Raw genomic sequence first — 15,138 nt, 5'->3', positions numbered from 1 at the left:
CTGGACCTCTTGTCCCCACACTGCCAAAGAATCATTCAGGACGCCTTGGAGAGAGATTGCTGCACTCTCTGTTAAAGATGGTTGTTTACAGACTCCCAAAGGGACCATGGTCAAACTACAAACTACGGGTTTAAATGTACAGGGAATTTCAGAGAGGAGAAATCATGGGAACAAATGCCCCCAGCCTGGCACACTTTTCTGTTCCTGTTTGTTTAGCTTGGATTGCGTGCTTCCTACAGCAGGGCAGAATTTGATGCTAGGTATTTATACCTTGTGGTCAGCAGCATCTGGACAAAGATGTCATGTGTCAGAGTTCTGTTTGATTCAGCGTAAGAAAAAAATGAAGGCATAGACCCACAGCTGTAGTAGATCCACATCATTCCATTGATTGTAATGGAATAACATCAGTTTTAGAGCTGGACAAATAACAGATTTTTCAGTTTGTTGGCAATTTAAAAAAGTCAGGAAAAAAATCATTTCAGGTTGGACCGAAAATTATGAGTGAAGTGAAAAGCTGAAAAAAAATTGTTTTTGTGTGAATGAAATGTTTTGCTTCCACCATTTTAAAATGTTTTTGAATTTTATTTTAAAAATTAAAGGATGAAAAGTCATTTTAAACTAAAAAAAATTGAAAGTTGCATTTTGAAAATGTCAAAATGAAACATTTTGTTTTTTTCAGAATGTTTTTCTGCAAATGAAAAAATTGGCGATACCTACATGAATTCATGAAACATTTTGGTGTCACCGAATCTGAATTTTTCAATGAAAAAAGTGTGTGACAAATTTCACTCAGCTCTAATCGATTTACTTCAGCTGAAGACCTGAGCCCAAGCCTCTAAGGGGTCAAATTCAGCCTTAGTGCAACCTCACTGGTTTCAAAAAGGGTTACACCGAGATTATTTTGGCCCCATGTGCCCTATCCTAATTCTAATTTTTTCCAGGTTTAAATATATCTGCTGCATTTCTGGGTTTCTCATTCTTGGGAAAGTTCATTTCTGTTGTCCCAGTGAATAACGTTGATTTCTATATTATTAATTCACTGCTAATGGCATGCCTGCAGGATCCCTGAGTCCTGACCTTTCATATGTGGGAACCGTTGCACACATCACTGAAATGCAGCCACTTCTGGGGTGAAAAGTAGTAGCTGTTTGATGATGCTTGGAGCACTGCACAACAATTTAGAACTGAAAGTGACTTAGAGTATTGTCCTGATGTTTCAATCATGGTTGCATAAAGTTAGGTATCTGAATCCATATTTAAGCACATGAGTTGAAATCCTTAGGATCTGCCTGTGGTGTCAGTTGCATCCCTGCTTCCTGTTATCCTGAAACTGCTGTGCAATGTTGCTGATACAGAATGGCTGAGCAGTGCCACCCTAGGGGTGGCTGCATTTCATTGGTTGGTGTATGTTACTGTCAAAGTTAGAATCAGGACTCACAATTTGTCAGACCACTCTGTTTTATTAGCGCAGCGCTCCACCAATAACACCCAGATAATGTGAGTGGCCATGCAAGACCCAAACAGTCTTATTTATACAGATAAAAGAGCGGGAATTAGACAAAGGGACAAAGAAAGCAAAACAGTAAAATTCACCTAGGGCACAGCATGCATATCCTACTTCCTTACTAACTCTTATCGATCTAAGGCTCATACTTCACCAATTGCCCTTAAAGGGTGCAATTGTTCTATGTTAATGTCTGTATTCCTGACACCTGGATTGCAGCATTCCAACAGTTTTGCTTAAAGGTACAGACAGCATTTCTTTAATCCTTTCTATTTTCACGATACAATTCATTCTACTTTCACAATACCAATGGCATATGTACAGTGTATAGGGCACTTTGAGATGAAAGATGTAGATGAGTACTACACTGTATTCATGTAAAGTCATTATACCAGGGGTAGCAATTCCAGCTTACCTTAGGGTCTTATCAACCCTGGAGAATGCCGCCTTGCTAAATACCTCTTGTCCCCACTCCAACGATTGAAATGCCACTCTGGTCCACAGTCATGAGTGCAGTGCTCCCAAAACCCCATTGCACTCAATGAAGGGAGCGTTTTTCATTCTCTGGAGTTATGGAGTGGTTTGCAATGAAGAACTAGATAAAATCAAGTCCGATTTGCTCTCCTCTCTCCCCCTAGGAATACACCATTGATGTCTTTTTCCGGCAGTCCTGGAGAGATGAGCGGCTTAAGTTTGATGGCCCCATGAAGGTTCTTCCCCTTAACAACCTGCTGGCCAGTAAGATCTGGACTCCTGACACCTTCTTTCACAATGGCAAGAAATCGGTAGCCCACAACATGACCACACCCAACAAACTGCTGCGCCTGGTGGACAATGGCACCCTTCTGTACACCATGAGGTAGGTGTGCCTCTCCTGGGCATGAACAGAACCTGAGGCCATGGTTCTGTGAAAACTCCAGGCCCTGGCAGGGCCCTAGGCTGAGGTGATCCTATGGCATGCTATGTCCATGGCTGTGCAAGCTTCCCACTTTTTAAGGACCAAAATGAATTTAATCTCTTGACAGTTGAGCTGCAGATTAATCTGCATAGTGTCAACAAGCTATGATGCCTGTAACTGGCAAACAATGCTTAACATTTCGGTAGTACGTTTCAAACATTCATTAATCCTCACTGCGGTCCTGGCATGTAGGTCTCTCAGGATCAATATGCTCCTGTTTCCAGTGAGGAAACTGGGGCACAGAGGCTAAATGACAGGGTGTCCCTGATTAAAAAAAAGGTGAAAATACTGGGCTTGATGCTCCACTGCCTCACACCACTGTGGACGCATTTAAACCTGTGAAAAGTGAGTATAAAGTGCTGCTTCATCAGGATAGAAGTCGCATTTACACTATACTGCACTCACTTTAAACCAGGAGTGATTCCATTGTACTCAGTGGAGTTACACTGGTTTTAAATGAATGCAAGTAAGGCCTGGTCCACACTACAGCGTTAAATCGATTTAATGCTGTACCCGTCCACACTACAAGGCACTTTAAATCGATTTTAAGGGCTCTTAAAATCGATTTCTGTACTCCTCCCCAACGAGAGGAGTAACCCTAAAATCGATATTACTATATCGATTTAGGGTTAGTGTGGACGGAAATCGAAGTTATTGGTCTCATTCTTTTACTGAGCTACCCAGAGTGCACCGCTCCAGAAATCGATGGAAGCCTAGGACCATGGACGCACACCACCGAATTAATGTGCCCTAGTGTGGACGCGTAAAATCGATTTTATAAAACCAGTTTTATAAAACCGGTTTTAATAATTTCAATTTTATGCTGTAGTGTAGACGTGGCCTAAGAGAAGGATCAATCTCATAGACTCATAGACTTGAAGGTCAGAAGGTATTTATCTGGCCTTCATTATCATAAGTATCTCAGTGCCTCACTATCTTGAATGCATTTTGTTGTCTCTACATGCCTGGGAGGCAGGGCAGTATGATCAGACCCCAAAGATAAATCACCACAAAGACAATACCTAAAAGAATGAGTAATAGGACCCCTCCCCCCAAATCATTTCTGGATTTTTCTGCATTAATTAAAGGTTAAGCTTGCACCCAGCTTGAGGCGTCACGAGACAACATGGAACACAGAGATGAAGGGAATCTGAAAATGCTGATAAGGAGTTATAGATGTGTAGAGCATCTACATGGAAGTGGAATGAAAGTTCATAAAAATGAAGCCCAAGGGTCATCAGAGCCCATATATTGAAAAATAGTTGGCCTCAAATAGTTTATTACAAGGATATAAGAGAAAAGAGCAACAAGCCACCACAATGAATGATCCAACAGATCTGGCCCAAAGGAGGGACCCCACATCCTGAGAGATGCTTCATCCCTGCAATCCCTGCAGTGGTTCACCATCTCTCAGGATTTACTCCCGAGAGACTGCATGCCACTGGATACCAAAAGCATCCCATAGCCGAGATCAGGGCTTTTCATTAGGTAAAATATCAAATGGCGTCAGTAGCTTTGTTAAAAGCAGCAAAGAATCCTGTGGCACCTTATAGACTAACAGACGTTTTGGAGCATAAGCTTTCGTGGGTGAATACTCACTTCCTCAGATGCATGTAATGGAAATATCCAGGGGCAGGTATATATATGTGTGCTAGCAAGCAAGCTAGAGATAACGAGGTCAGTTCAATCAGGGAGGATGAGGCCCTGTTCTAGCAGTTGAGGTGTGAAAACCAAGAGAGGAGAAACTGGTTCTGTAATTGGCAAGCCATTCACAGTCTTTGTTCAATCCTGAGCTGATGGTGTCAAATTTGCAGATGAACTGAAGCTCAGCAGTTTCTCTTTGAAGTCTGGTCCTGAAGTTTTTTTGCTGCAGGATGGCCACCTTAAGGTCTGCTATAGTGTGGCCAGGGAGGTTCAAGTGCTCTCCTACAGGTTTTTGTATATTGCCATTCCTAATGTCTGATTTGTGTCCATTTATCCTTTTCCGTAGAGACTGTCCAGTTTGGCCGATGTACATAGCAGAGGGGCATTGCTGGCATATGATGGCGTATATTACATTGGTGGACGTGCAGGTGAATGAACCAGTGATGGTGTGGCTGATCTGGTTAGGTCCTGTGATGGTGTCGCTGGTGTAGATATGTGGGCAGAGTTGGCATCGAGGTTTGTTGCATGGATTGGTTCCTGAGCTAGAGTTATTATGGTGTGGTGTGCAGTTACTGGTGAGAATATGTTTCAGGTTGGCAGGTTGTCTGTGGGCAAGGATTGGCCTGCCACCCAAGGCCTGTGAAAGTGTGGGATCATTGTCCAGGATGGGTTGTAGATCCTTGATGATGCGTTGGAGGGGTTTTAGCTGGGGGCTGTATGTGATGGCCAGTGGAGTCCTGTTGGTTTCTCTCTTGGGTTTGTCTTGCAGTAGGAGGCTTCTGGGTACACGTCTGGCTCTGTTGATCTGTTTCCTTATTTCCTCGTGCGGGTATTGTAGTTTTGAGAATGCTTGGTGGAGATTTTGTAGGTGTTGGTCTCTGTCTGAAGGGTTAGAGCAGATGCGGTTGTACCTCAGTGCTTGGCTGTAGACAATGGATCGTGTGATGTGCCCGGGATAGAAGCTGGAGGCATGAAGGTAGGCATAGCGGTCGGTGGGTTTTCGATATAGGGTGGTGTTAATGTGACCATCACTTATTTGCACCGTGGTGTCAAGAAAGTGGACCTCCCGTGTAGATTGGTCCAGGCTGAGGTTGATGGTGGGGTGGAAGCTGTTGAAATCATGGTGGAATTTTTCCAGAGTCTCCTTCCCATGGGTCCAGATGATGAAGATGTCATCAATGTAGCGTAGATAGAGAAGGGGTGTGAGTGGACGAGAGCTGAGGAAGTGTTGTTCCAGGTCGGCCATGAAGATATTGGCATATTGTGGGGCCATGCGGGTGCCCATAGCAGTGCCACTGATCTGGAGATATATATTGTCATCAAATTTGAAATAGTTGTGTGTAAGTATAAAGGCACAGAGCTCAGCAGCCAGTTGTGCTGTGGCATCATCAGGGATAGTGTTCCTGACAGCTTGTATTCCATCTGTGTGTGGGATGTTTGTGTAGAGAGCCTCTACATCCATGGTGGCTAGGATGGTGTTTTCTGGGAGGTCACCAATGCATTGTAGCTTTGTTGCAATTCAAACTTGCCCCACCCAGCTGAGATGGTCACTGCAAAGTCATTCCAACTCTTTATGAAAGCAGCATTGCTTGAAGTATTGGCTGCAGTGGGTCACGCTGAAGTTGGAGGCTTTGTAAGAGATGGCCCTGGATGGTGTAGTCGAAAAGTTTAGAAAGAACATGGTAACAAACACAGTGGGTTGGAAATTTTCCAACTGACAATGCCATTTCATTGACATTGAAATGTCAGTTTTGATGAAATTTCATCCGTAAAAACTAATTAGAACAGAGCACTCTGATAAGGGTGAAAGAGCAGCCTCTGCACTTCTTAGGGGCAGTGTCTCTTCTGAAACAGAACAATTTGATTTTTCATTTCAAAATGACGTATTGTTTCCAATTTGTATAATATAACATGATTAATAATGGTTGAAATTGGATTGAAATGTTTTGATTTTCTCAAAATGAAGCATTGCAATCAACCACCAGCAAACAAAGAAATGGAATTTTACTTCCAAGGGAATTTTGAGAATTTTTTGGGTTCTATTTCATAATACACAAAAAGGCCGATATCGCAGAATTTCCTGTGAAATAGCAAATCCGTTTCCCGCACAGCTCTAGTAACAAAGAAAGGGCCAGTGCTCTGTGTAGGAAAGTGCCCATTTCAAGCCTACTACCTCGCTGTTTACCCCTTTCCAGAAATGCAGCATGACTTTTTGTCCCATATGTATCTAACATGACTTCTTCTACATGGCCCCAAAGGAAATACCTGCTCTGGGCCAGACTGGATTTGTGACAGTGCCTTTGAAGGGGTGCTCAGAATTAGGGCCAGTGTAAGGAGCCTCCCCTCACCTCATGCATCCTGCCCCTTAGGGGTGCAGAGACGGCTCTTTCCATGACCCCCAGGTGTGTGCAGCTTTCTAAAAGGTGTAGTGAAGGGGCAGATCCATGCCCTGATTCCCCCTCATCCCTCAGAACTGGCCCAGCCTAGTCACACTAGAGGGGATGGGGCAGCATGGTGTTGCATGCACACATCCCCAGACCTATGCAGTGGGGATCCTGGGAACTGATTGTACCTCTCTGAGCTCCCTTGGGAAGGTGTTGCTCTGTTCTCCCTCTGCTCATACAGTCTTGCTCTGTATGGCACTATGCAACTGGACACACGAGATACTGCCTTCTCCCTAAGCTTGCAGCAGGTCTATCCTAGTCCAGCCCCCTAGAGGCATCAAATGCTAAAATAAGCAATTAGAGGCATTTCCACTGCTATTTATGCTGTTAGGAAACCAAACTTCTCTTCCCCAAGAGTTTGCATTCATCTGTAGCCACTCTGCTGGAACAACAATTCTGACACATGCATCCTGCACCGTGTGACCGTATTTATAGCTCCTGGAGAGAGGCCCCTTCATCACTGAACTGCACAAACCAACTGCAGCTCAGTATCCAGAGATATCATAGCATCACAATGCAACTTCTCACGCAGTGTCACAAAGCTGAAATCAGAACATGGTGTCCAGGCATCGCACTTGGATTATTTTATGGCCTTCCCGGCTCCAGCACAAATATCTCCTCTCTCTGTTCCCCTCCTTCTGGCTGCTGAGTTATAGTCAGAGGTGAAAGTAAGCCAGTACGCCATGTCGGACTGCACCAGCTTCCGCGGAGCGGGCCTAGAGCCCTTTAAATCCTGCCCACAGTTCAGCACCTGGGCTAGGGTCAGGATTTAAAGGGCTCAGAGCTCCCACGGTTGCGGGGAGCCCAGAGCCCTTTAAATCGCAGCCCCAGCCAGCCAGTCGGGCTCACATGGGGATTCAAGAGGCCCGGAGCTGCGAGAAGCCCCAAGCCCTTTAAATCCCCCCCACAGCTCTGGCAGCTGGAGTGGCAGTAGGGATTTAGAGGGCCCGGAGTTCCGCGGTGGCCGGAGCCCCAGGCCCTTTAATTTGCCCCTGAGCCCCAGGAGTTCCCAGCCACCTCTGCAGCTGGGAGCCCCGGCCTGATTTAAAGGTCCTGGGGCTCCCATCCACAGCCGGTGTCCCAGGGCCTTTAAATCTTGAGATGCCCCGCCTATTCTGGTTGAGGCCACGCCTCTTCTGGATGAGGCCACGCCCCCTCAAGACTCCGGCAGTACCGGTAAGTCCTATAAATTACTTTCACCCCTGGTAATAGTGATCAGCGTTACTATTCCCTACTTTCCTACCTGCTTGGAGGAACAGCAGTAGAACACAGGGGCTTTAGTCCTGTTATGCAGTGCTCCCTCTGCCGTCTTATCTGACACCAGCGGCAGTTTGTAGAGCAAGTCTCAGGCACAGGTAGTTCACAAAAGCCACATTCAGCATCCCACAGTCCAAATGTAGCTCTGGAGCACAAACTGACTAACGAGCGTATGTGGATCTGCACAGGGTATGAAAATAGCTCAACCAGAAGCAATGGGCTGGATGCAGGAACATCAGGGTGAAATCTGTGGGCTGTTTTATTCAGGTCAGCCTAGATGATCATAATGATTCCTCCTCCTGGCCTTAAAATGTATGAAAATGTCACATGCCTAATTCTGTGCATAGAGCGCAACACTTTGAGAACCTAGCCCTTAAAGAGCCCTTCTGCTCTGCAAAGCGACTCAAAAAAGGCATTGTGGGGTTTACACATATATTGTTTCTGTGGTTTCCAAATTGTATGTGCTCAGGTAAACAGGGGAAAAGATGTTTTCTTTCATTGCCAGCCCTGCAAACTCAACTGGGTACCTGAAAGGCAAGCTGGGCTCTTTTGTTTTCGGGCACCATCTTCAAGCAATAAAGGTTTTGGGGACCAGTTTATCTCCTTAGTGAAATATGTGCAGCTCCCTTGTCTTCAAGGGGACTGCATGTGTACATTGACACAAAACTGGTAAACTGTTGTGGCTGCCATTGGTGGTGGAACTGCAAGGAAGTTGGAGAAAGCTCAGCATAGACACAGCCTGAGTTCTGCCCTTGCTAAAGTTGTCACAGATTCCAGAGTTGTTATTAACAGAGAGGGACCAAAAGCTGGAACATTAAGCCTGAGATCTGAGTCCCAAGAGCCAAATTTGTCTCTACAATTAAGCTTCCATGTTGGATCCAAAAGCAGAAGAGACCTATTTTCCTGCTCGGTTTGTGTGCAGCTGAACTGTTGCAAGGACAAGTCTTAGATGGCAGAAATCTCATAAGACCAGCTGATCCCCATCTTGGGCTGAAATTCTGCCATTTGGGGCTGAAATTTCCTGAAAACAAATCATGAGATTTCAGTGCTGTCAGATCCAAACTCTGAATCCTAGAAGTGACTCAGCCTCAAACCCAAACCCCAGACTGGAGCCTAAACCCAACTCAGAGCTAAACCTCACCTGTTCATCCTACCTGTGAGCATTAAGAAATAACCTGGAACAGCAAAGTGAGTTATAGAAAAGGACAAAGCCAAAATGATATAACTGGCATAAACAAAGTCTCTGGTGCTGTACAGGGTGCTATAATGCTTCTGTGCCATATATAGACCAAGGGCTTATCACATTTAACTCCAAGAAATTGGAATGAGTCTATAGCTCATCCGCTAGCACTACACAGGTAACTGCATGAGCGATAATGACACATCAAAGGTTCTGATAATCTCATGGTAACCATGAGAACCAAAGCTGAAGTGGTTTGTAGTACCATCATCCCTGGAGAGGTGTATTTAGCCTGATACACACTTCTTGCCATTGGATTTAGCTGTTTAAAGGAACTCAGCTGATTGTATGAAGGAAAACATAATTTTTTCCCATGTGTCTAATTTTTGTCAGGTTGTTCCTGCTGGGGGTGGAGCAGGAGAGGAGAAAACTTAGAGCTTGCAGGGTGATTTCAAGACTGCTATAAACAAAAGGTGTGTTGTAGGTGGGTGGGACAGAGAAGATTACTGATTCGAGGGTAGAATGGTAGGATTAGGAGATCAACTAGAGCTGAGTGAAATGTTTTTGACCAATAATTTATTTGCTGAAAACTGCAGTTTTGAGTTGATTGAAACTGTTTACGAGTTTGGGTCAGATTCAGTGAATAGTTTCAGCCAAGAAAAAAAAAGACAATTTTTTTTTAATGTCAAAACATTTCAGTGCAACATTTTCGAAACAGAACATTTCAGCTCTTTGTTGTGAAATGAGGTTTTGTTGTGAAGCCTAGTTCATTTTATTTAAAAACAAAGCAAAACAAAGGATAAAAAAAACCAAAATGAACTGAAATATCCTGTTTTGAGTGAAATTAAACATATTATTTGACTGTAAACAAAAAAATTTCCATTTTTCATTGTGGTGAAAAAACATTGAAAAAATGTTCATTTCCAGTGGACCCAAAATGAATTTTTCCCCAGGGTTTTCATTTCTGTCACTGAACTGAAAAATCAGTTATTTCCCCGGGGCCAGGTCAGAGGTACCTCAGCCAGTCATAACGTGCTGTTTGGGATTCATAGTGATATTTCAAAACTAAACTACCTGAGCCCCAAGATGGCATTGCACCTCTGAGATGGAACTGTCTTCTCTGCTAGCTGCAGTGTTGCAGTAAATATGTATAGCTCTGCAACAAGTCTTTTTGCACAAGTGCTGCAGAGGCTGTGGTAATTGCCTGAGAAATGAGACATATTCCTCTTAGTCTGACATTTTGACATTTCATTAGGCAAAGCCTAAAGGCAAGGACTGAAGAGTCCTTGGGCCAGGAACAAGGCTCAGCAGGAGAGGCCATCTGGGGGGAGAGGAGAAAGGGAGGAATGTTTCCTCTCCTGAGCTGTGATTGATTTCAAAGTCCACATCAATATTTTACCTAATTAGTAGCAGCAGGAAGAGAGAGCAAGCATGCTGGGGTATGAGAGAGAGAGAGAGATCACATGTGTCAGAGTGTGCACACGCATGTGCAAGAGAGAGGAAGTGTCCATGAGAGAGATCACATGTGTGAAAGCCATGGAATGTGTGTACGTGGAGGAGTACAGTGTGCGTGTGTGTGTGTGTGTGACAGAGAGAGAGAGAGAGTGCATAGGAAAGTGCACGTGTGAGAGAAAATATGTGAAAGCACATACAGTTGCATATGAGAATGTGTGTGTGAGAACGTGTGAGAGTGCATGTGTGTGTGAGAGAGAACGCATGCCTGCCCCTATGTGCCCCTGCATGTGAGAGAGTTCTAAGGCCTATTCCCCTTTTCACTACAGTGAGAAAATGCCACCATTGATCATGTTATCTGAGGCACTAACTTTTTGGCTGGTTGAAATAGCTGAAAAGTTTCAGGTGAGATTTTGCCTGAACATTTTAGCCATTTCATTTCCTGTGGTTTTTCGAGACCTCAATGTTTAGTTTTCTGTATAATTTCAGAGACCCCTATATTCCTCCAGTTTATGGGATGGGGAGAAGCTCTTGTTTTGTGGTGAGGGGGGTGGGCTCCTTTGGTATCAGCTAGTCAAATTCTCTTTGAGCTTGAAATTCCATCCTTTCCATACATTTGCAATTTCACATGAAGTGGTGATGGCAGCCTTTCTGGCCATTCTGGCTTGTGCAGGGCTACAGCAACGCCCAGAAGCATGCAAACATCTGCAATACACACAGATGCAGACAAGGTCAAGCAGATCGGAAGTGTCCAGAGACCTACAATAGTGATTCCACCTACAGGTGTGAAACACTCTGTGCTGGATCCTTCACACCCAAGTCAAAGAGACTGATTGCTCTGATCTGTGGGCAGCCAGACTGAGGAGTTTGAGGCTGAGGGCCAGGTGGATACTGTCATTGCTAATGATAAGGTGCAGCTGTGGGAGAGACTGCCTTGGTGCTGCTCTAAAGTACATTAGGACCATCGTGGCAGGGACCCCAAAATTTGGGGTCTATAACCAGCATCCTTGTACCCTCCATGACTTAGCCACTCCTAGGGGACACTGATGGCAGCTGAGCATCTAGCCCAGTATAGTTAATTAAAAAGGCAGATTTGGCTTATTAGAAAAGCACTAATGATGAGGGTGTGTCCTTTGGGTGGGATGACTTTGGAATCAACTCTCTGGGGTGTTTCTGAAATGATAAGGTCATCAGTGAAGCCAGGGTATTTTGCTGCCCCAGGCACGGCAGGCAGGCTGCCTTCGGCTGCTTGCCTGCAGGAGGTCCCCAGTCCCGAGGATTCAGCAGCATGCCTGCAGGAGATCCCCGGTCCCGTGGATTAAGCAGCATGCGTGTGGGAGGTCCGCCAAAACCATGGGACCAGCAGACCCTCCGCAGGCATGCCGCTGAAGGCAACCTGCCTGTCGCCCTTGCGGCGACCGGCAGAGCGCCCCCCGTGGCTTGTCGCCCCAGGCACGCGCTTGGCATGCTGGTGCCTAGAGCCACCCCTGAGTGAAGCAAGAAGGATCTGGGCCAAAGAAGGCGACTAAAAGAAAGGGTAAAACAGGCCATGGATAGTAAAATGGGCAATTTCCACATGGATGAAAACAGCAAGAAAGTTGAAGTTCATGCACCAACAGTATTTTTATGCCAATAACATTGAAGGGGGTTACAAGGAGCAATCCATTCTAGCTGGAGAAGAGACATTTGCAGCCCAGAAAGACATATGTCTCCCTCAAGGGCGGAGTGATAAGAACTATGCAGACCTGACAGAAGAGCTAACATAATGCTAAGTTCCCCAAACAAACTTGTAGCTGAGAGAGAGACGCTTCACTTAAGAAACCAAAGAAACGTAGCAAGTGTATCTGATTTTCTGGGTGTTCGTCCCCAGTCATTTTGGGAGCTTGTCTGCCTTTCGTATCTGGGATCAGAAATCTAGAATTAAGACATAGGAACTGAAGCTGGAATAAGCAGTGTCTGCAGTGTTAGTATGTGAACCCAACGAAGGAAATGGACTGCAAACATCACACCAGATGCAAAGCCCATGGCAGTATTTTCACTGATGTCAGTGAATTTTGGATCAGGCACTGAAAGATACCCCTCTGCCTACGTGCCCTGTTGTCCATTCCGTGTATCAGGAGGATTGAAGAGGACATCAGCAAACTAGGGGCAGCATGTGTGGTTTTGTTGATTCAGATTGCTTAATATTTCTGTATCAGGCCAAAAAGCCAGAGCTAGGGTCAGAGAGGCCTGGGCAACAGATCACATTCAGCCAGGAGTATGAAGCACCTCACCAGCTGTGGGCTGGATTGGGAGCCCCTCACTCCCAAAGGAGAACCGTTGCATGACTAGTCCCATTGACTTCCATTTAACCAATCCCCACTGGGAATACAGGATTTAGTCTGGTGCACAGTAAATATGCAGGGCCTGTTCCTAGTGAGAGAGCTGGTGTTTTATAGCCCTGCTCACATCTTTATGTAGGACACAGAAACAAGTCTCCCATGCTCTATATAGGATTAATATCAACAGTGTAAATAGGATCACGGAAACTGGCAGAAGTGCCCCAGTATATGTCGTTGCTGAAGAAACATACAAGTGAAAACATGCTCCTGTTACGTGAAGAGAAAGTGGTGTAGTAGTGGAACACGAGGGTGGAGATGAGAGAGACTTTGGGACGCTAGCAGGCCAATATAGGGTACAAGCATTCCTGTTTGCCTTTCCCATTAACTGTCACAGAAGGAAATTACTCTTCACTATACTTCAGTCATTTGCCTAACAAGTTAAAGACCTGCACTGCCCGGGAGAGTGGGTTCTCTGCGCCAGTCCGGGCCCAGCTGGCAGCAGTCCTACAGGGATTGTATGCCCAATGTGCCCTTCCCTGCCACTCCGTGTTCTTGCCCCTTCCTCTACACCATGGGGGCTGGGAGGTGGAGTAGGAACTGAGAATGGCAGCTCTACATGGCCTGTTAGGTCCTGTGGATATAATTACAAGGAAAATATATATCTGCATTTCATTCAGACGTGGGATTGTGAAAGGCATAAAAGCAAAAAGGCATATTGTTAAAAGTGCCAGACTTACATTTCTCTTGCCTCTTGGGCCTTGCAAGAACCTCTTGCCTTGCAAGAAAGGCAATCAAAAGAATTGCAGAAATAGGGACCTGTAAAGTTTAGAGCATGTGTTGTTCTTATAGTGTGTGTTTCTAGATGATGGGAGTGTGAGGATTTGTGGGAATTATAAAGTCACCAGACCCCTCTAACTGGAAGTGATATCCTGTTCCAACACTTCAAGATTTATTTGCTAATCTGGCAGGACAAACTTGACAACACGTTGCATCAGAGCAATTTTCTAACAAAATTTGTTCCGTGAACAGCTAGCTGACAATAAGCATTGCTGCAAGAGCTATCCCCTTTTATATTCAGTTGAACAGAACTCAGAGTGCTATCTGTAGCAGCTCCATCTACTGACTCACAATAACGTTGCACAAACATACACTCCATACAATTTCAGTGTAGGGTGACCAGATGGCAAGTGTGAAAAATCAGGATGGGGGGTGATGGGTAACACTGCTCTACAGCCAAAATGCTTCTGAAATAAATGTAGTCCAACTTTACTAATTCTGGGTCACTGAGAACGAAAATGATGCTTAAAATTGTTGATTGGCTCTAGTTTTCAAGATATGCTATTGGGTCAGTATATACAACCCTTAACTTGGGAATGGCAAAGGATAAGTGAGTTATAAAGGGAAGGGATCTCAATTTAAACCAGAAATGACTAAAATACATCTTTGACTGGATCTTTGAATAAATCTATGACTGGGTTTGGACAGTACTTGCTTTTTAGGCAAAACAATGAATGATGCAATCTGAAGCTGGTATTGCGTCATACATGATATGAATTGTATCATGTTATTCCTAGAAGTCATGGATAATGCAATCATAACGAAGCTTACATCACTCTGCTGAACAAATTGCCCTATGTCAGCTCTAGAAATCATACAGTGTCGTGCTATCTTATTTGTCAGTGTTTGATTTTGCAAAGGGACACATTTCTGTTTAGCCAAAGTGAGCAGAGATGCCTCGTACTTGTGTGAACAGTGCAGATAACTTCTGCTATGTTTGTGGTGAAGTGACTTTTGCATCACAAAAGCGCAGTATAACCACTATGGTTAAGAAAGCCTATCACCTTTATTTTGGCTGCAAAATTGGAGATCAGGACAAGAGGTGGGCCCCACACATATGCTGCAACACTTGTGCAACAAATCTTCGCCAGTAGTTGAACAGGAAAAGGAAATCTATGCCTTTTGCAGTGCCAATGATTTGGAGAGAGCCAACAGATCGTACCAGCAATTGTTACTTCTGCATGGTGCCTCCAGTTGGGAAAGGTGTGTCAAAGAAGAAAAAGTGGACTGTGCATTATCCAAACATTCCATCAGCTATACGCCCAGTACCCCACGGAGAAGGACTGCCGGTTCCTGATGCACCAGAATCCTTCTCACTTGAATCAGACGAGGAAGAGGAAGAGGATGAAACTTCTGGTCCTGAACCATCAATGTCACAGGACCCACATTTTCTCCCATCCTCCTCCTCTGAACCACACCTCATAACACAAGGTGAACTGAATGACCTTGTCAGGGATTTGGAACTATCCAAGAGTAAGGCAGAGCTGTTGGGCTCCAGACTAGAGCAGTAGAATCTCCTGGCAGGCTATCAGGGCAAATGG

The 15,138-nt window shown here is 44.9% G+C and overlaps 1 protein-coding gene across 2 annotated transcripts in view; it reads left to right on the top strand.

The window, feature by feature from the left end:
* The window catches only part of GABRA3 (gamma-aminobutyric acid type A receptor subunit alpha3), a 135,648-nt gene that overhangs the window by 89,758 nt on the left and 30,752 nt on the right, over positions 1-15,138 (top strand). For both annotated transcript variants that reach the window (XM_050964357.1, XM_050964358.1), the window contains one exon: positions 2,143-2,363. In XM_050964357.1, coding sequence (XP_050820314.1) covers positions 2,143-2,363 — 221 coding nt within the window. The remainder of the gene's footprint in view (positions 1-2,142; positions 2,364-15,138) is intronic.

The sequence above is a fragment of the Gopherus flavomarginatus genome, chromosome 8 (assembly GCF_025201925.1).
Source record: "Gopherus flavomarginatus isolate rGopFla2 chromosome 8, rGopFla2.mat.asm, whole genome shotgun sequence".
Lineage (NCBI taxonomy): Eukaryota > Metazoa > Chordata > Testudines > Testudinidae > Gopherus > Gopherus flavomarginatus.
Note: the sequence above shows the minus strand (reverse complement) of the source record. Positions and strands in the feature narration are given on the sequence as shown.